Source organism: Antechinus flavipes, chromosome 4 (genome assembly GCF_016432865.1).
Source record: "Antechinus flavipes isolate AdamAnt ecotype Samford, QLD, Australia chromosome 4, AdamAnt_v2, whole genome shotgun sequence".
Lineage (NCBI taxonomy): Eukaryota > Metazoa > Chordata > Mammalia > Dasyuromorphia > Dasyuridae > Antechinus > Antechinus flavipes.
In genome coordinates this window covers 37,253,218-37,257,912 of record NC_067401.1, presented here as the reverse complement: position 1 = coordinate 37,257,912, position 4,695 = coordinate 37,253,218, and the positions used below count along the sequence as shown (strand labels likewise).

Below are 4,695 nucleotides of genomic sequence, written 5' to 3'. Positions count from 1 at the left end.
TCTTCCCCCACAGCATCCTTGTCACACCATCACACACACAATTCTCTCTCTTTCCACTCCACTCTATCTCCCATGAGGAATCTACATTGAGGAGCCAAACCTCAGCCCTTCCACAGCCTTACATTTTCTGGGCTCCTTTTCCAACTTCCATCATGACACATGCAGTTTCTTGTAGTATATGATGTGTCATATTGGTCTAAGCTCAATTTCTCTTGGCTGCTTTCCAGACCCAACTGCCTGATTTCTTTGGGTTTACTAAACACCCTGCATCCATCTTTACTTGCTTCTGTTTCTGAATGAAGTAACCAGAATCTGGAGAAGAACTAACAAATGAGTGAAATATTTTCAATGAGAACAAATTCAAATGACTCTCTCCCTGCAATAAGTAATCTTTCCAGCAGAAGACTGAAGATGAAGGGTGTTTCCCCCTTTTGCTGGGTAGGTGATAAATGAGAAATACCACATGAGACCTATGATCATCACTTTCCTTTGATTATACTGTCTCTTATGTAGGAAGACACCTTTGAAGCAACTGACAACAAAGCAAAACTAAGGGATGACAGTGCATTCAAGTCACAGAACTATTGTGAACCTTTGATTGTCCAATAATGCTACATGAATCTTATATGATAAGAATAGAATCCCTTTTCCTGAATCCCTTAACCCCAAATAACATTGAATCCACGGCAAAGAGATCAATCCTTAAAAAGTTTTACTCTCAAATTTTTATTCTATAGATGTTCATGGAATCAAGCAAATGATTTCAGGATTCTAATTAATAGCACATAAGCATCCAAGAGAAGTCCCCATGGGGAACAGGTATATTCCAGAAATGGAACAATAGTACTAATAAATAACCAAAGGTGCCACCAAATAATTTACATAAATTCTCACAGAGAAGAATGAATTATAATAAGGGAAAGCATCTCAAAAAAAACTGGACTTTGGGGAGAATGCATCTGACTGGGGAATTCCTCAGCTTGGTCCCTTTCCCAGAAAGATCTCTTGTTTCAGGCCTCTGAGCCCCTCAGTTCAGCTCCAGATCTTCCACATAACTCTGCACCCAGGCATCAGTGGGATTGGCGCACACCTGCCGGCCCCTTTTGGTCAGGAACCTGGGGAGGGAGGAGAGGATACATTAAGAATCATGGAAGAAGAGGTGTTTCTTTCTGTTCCCTCCATGTCCAGCACTGACCGCTTCCTGCACATCTCTGCAGGGACAGAAGGGAAAATTCTCATCTCTAGAAATATCTCTCAGACCCTTCTGAGTCAATTTCATTCTCTCTAGAGACTTATCCACTGGGGAGTGTCTCAGGAAGCCCCTTCTTGAAATAAAATTTCTCTTGCATCAGCTGGGTAAGTAGCTCCATAGAGCCAGAGACAACCTGGGGAGCTATTTTTCCTTGTCACCAGCTGTCACCTGGGTGACCTGATTCATCTCTTTGACCAAATAGCCCAATGGTCCCATTTCTTCTTTCCAACCTCTCCCTGTATCCCCTGGAGAATTTCAGTAGAAAGATACTCACACCACAGCTGGCTGGGAACACAGGCTGCTGGTCTCATAATAGTCTGTCACAAATTTTCTCTGGATCTGTTGGCTGACATAGGAGAAGCAGCAGGAGATGGGAGGGTCAGAGCCCACTGGAAAGAGGAGAAGGGAGGCAGGAGATTGGTGAGATCACATGTCCACACCTTCTCTTCCTTAGCTGCAGACTCCATCCCAGGGACCCTCTCTGCATTAGGCGCACAGGGGACCCGTACTTTCATGTCTCCCTTACCTCACTTCCCTCCAGTACCGAGTGTGATTCTCACTATGCCTGGAGGATAATCTGAAGAGCAGCTCCCGTGCTCACTGTGTACATTTTGAACAAAAATAGCTTGGGAGCTAGAAAGAATCTCACAGGTTTGCTCAGACAATTCCTGCCTTTGGCAAGAAAGCTGCTTGCTAGGAACCATATGAGTAATTAGTGGCAGAGCCAGAATGAGACTTCAGCCAGACACAGAACTCAACCTAGTGCCCTCTCCTATTTCCATCTAACATTTAACAAGCAAATACTGTCAAGGGCAGGTGAATACTTTGGAATCCAAGGCACATAAATCCTACCCTTCCCTTTCAGGACTCCTCCTTCTCAAGTTAAGATGATCCCTGTGGTTAGAGCAAGGATCTATCCAGCCCATGACCTCCCCCTGGGCACAGCCACAAAGGGCAGAAGGAAGTTCACTTACTTGGTGCAGAGGATGCCAGAGAGCTGAAGGCCATGAGCATGAGGATGGAGAGGGCAGCCACAGAGACTTTCATGATCCTGAGAGGAGAAAGGAACTGGTGGATCAGGGCACAGGCTGAAAGATTCTGGAGATCTGTGCTTCTGGCTCATGCTTGGACCCTCTTTTTATAGGGGCATCTGGGAAATCCCAGAAAGAAAGCATAAAACAGAAATGGAAATTCCGGTGGAGAAGTGATGTCATGGTAGGAGATGGAAAGTAAAACTGAGCCCAGGAATTCTAAGGCTTCTGTCAAGGCCCGAGGTTCTCACCCCAGGACAGCTTCACTGTGGGGGAAATAGGAGGGGGGATGAAGAGGGAAGATGTCTGCCTGTGGTGAGTGGCAAGGGTGCTAAGGGGGAAGTGGTGAACTTGTAATAGTTGCAGAGACAGATGAAACCTATGCAAAAACAATAGGAAAGAGAGTTTTCTTGCCAGAACATGAAAGAATATTCAATCTGACCTTCATACTGTTTGATATCATAACTGCCTAGATTTTACCATTGTAGATTTAGAATTAGAAGGATAATTCTGCTTCAACATTTATGTTCCAGCAAAATAATAATTTTTAAAAACCAACAAAAACTTCTGTTTAAGAAAAAAGTGACTTGTCCAAGATCACACTGGTGGTTAGAAACAGATTCTAGATATATTTCCAGATCTCCTGATTCCATATCTTTGTATTGACAGACCATGATCCATATGGAGAAACCTACATTATTCTTTTAAGAACACTCAGGGAGAATTCATGTAGAAATGGGGATCACAAGCCAGTCGATGAAATGAGGATTCCAACTCTCTGTCTGCTTTGTTGTGTGATGCTTCTAATTTGCAACAATTTGACAGTTTAAGGATACAAAAGATTATGACACTGATTATCTCATATCATCTTTACAGTAACCTTACAAAGCAGGTAGAAATGATATTCTTATGTGTCATCTATTTAGGAACTTGACCTAGAGTGGACAGAGAATTGAAGTCAAGAACATGAGTCCTGATCCCATGACACTTATTAGCTCTGATCTTTCACCTCATATTGCCTCCAGTCAACATTTTAATTATATCACTTGTAGACTAATTGCTCTATAATTATCAATTCTTGCTGGATGGCTTGTCCAAATTTTCATAACCAGGAAGTGATATGTTCAAGACTCAATTTTAGGACTTCTGATTTCAGAGAGGGTTTGAGAAAATCAAAGACTATCCTGTCGAGGGAAAAGAGAGTGAATCTCTGGGGAGGTGGGTACATATGAAACAATGACCAGAATTTAGGGGGCAGTTTTAATAATGAACATAATGAACATAGATATTAGCAGAGGCTGGTTTATCCAATAAAAATAGAACTCATGTTAAAGAGAAAATAATTCATGAGTGGAAGATGGAGATGGGTGTGGAGATATTGGTACTCTTTAACCTGTTCACAAGTTGTAGGATGGGACAGGACTCGCCTCTCACTACTGGAATTAACAAATGACTTGTAGGGTGAGACAGAACTTGCCTCTGGAGTCACCAAATGGAAAAAGCCCTTTCTCTGGGCCCCAGTGTTTTTTCCTGCATAAGGAGGATAGTTGTCCAAGACAACTAATGGTCCTTCAAGTCCTAAGTCTACACTCCTGAAACCCAGGCAGCTGTGATAGCCAAGTTGTATGCAGATCATGCTGCTTACTCATTCAAATCAAAAGCCATCCTCACTCTCCTTCCTAACTGGTTTTGCACTTGCTTCATCATTCTCTGATGCCATCTCTAGTTTGTTTCTTCCCCCACAGCATCCTTGTCACACCACCACACACGCAATTCTCCTCTCTCTGTCCTCTCCACTCTACCTCCCATGAGGAAACTACACTGAGGAGCCAAACCTCAGCCCTTGCACAGCCTTACATTTCCTGGGCTCCTTTTTCAGTTTCCGACTTCCAGTTTCTTGTCTATGATGTAACATATCGGTCTAAGCTCAGTTTCTCTCTGGCTGCTTTCCAGACTCAGCTGCCTGATTTCCGAGGATTTGCTAAACACCCTGTATCCATGCTCACTTGCTCCTGAATGAATTTTTCTGAATTTATGAATGAATGCTTATGAAGTAACCAGAATCTGGAGAAGAACTAGCAAATGAGTGAAATATTTTCAATGAGAACAAAATCACATGACTATCTCCCTGCAATAAGTAATCTTTCCAGCAGAAGACTGAAGATGAAGCCAATTTCCCCCTTTTTCTAGTGAGGTGATGGATGCAAAATACCACATGAGGTAGATATTTTGACCCATGGATATCACTTTTCTTTGATTATACACATTCTCTTTTATAGGAAGACTCCTTTGAGGCAACTGACAGCAATGCAAAACTAAGAGGAAAAGAAAGAAAGAGAAATAATGAAAATTGAGAGGAGAAAAGGAATTCTAGAAGGAGAGACAAGTAAGGGGATTGATTTACTGTTGTGA

At 42.4% G+C, this 4,695-nt stretch overlaps 1 protein-coding gene across 1 annotated transcript; it reads right to left on the bottom strand.

Moving 5' to 3' along the window:
• Window positions 1–764: 764 nt before the first annotated feature.
• LOC127559017 (C-C motif chemokine 4-like) lies at window positions 765–2,611 on the bottom strand. The gene is made up of 3 exons (XM_051992459.1): window positions 2,227–2,611; window positions 1,527–1,641; window positions 765–1,115 (listed from the first exon to the last, which is right to left on the bottom strand). Exons 1-3 carry the CDS (start codon window positions 2,297–2,299, stop codon window positions 1,028–1,030), a joined length of 276 nt encoding a protein of 91 aa, XP_051848419.1. The 5' UTR covers window positions 2,300–2,611; the 3' UTR covers window positions 765–1,027.
• Between the last annotated feature and the right edge of the window lie 2,084 nt (window positions 2,612–4,695).

Coding starts and splice junctions, on each gene's coding strand:
- LOC127559017 (XM_051992459.1), bottom strand. CDS start 2,299: ATGAAAGTCTCTGTGGCTGCCCTCTCCATCCTCATGCTCATGGCCTTC. Junction 1,642..2,226: donor TCTGGCATCCTCTGCACCAA/GTAAGTGAACTT, acceptor TCCTCTTTCCAG/TGGGCTCTGACCCTCCCATC. Junction 1,116..1,526: donor TGTTCCCAGCCAGCTGTGGT/GTGAGTATCTTT, acceptor CTCCCTCCCCAG/GTTCCTGACCAAAAGGGGCC.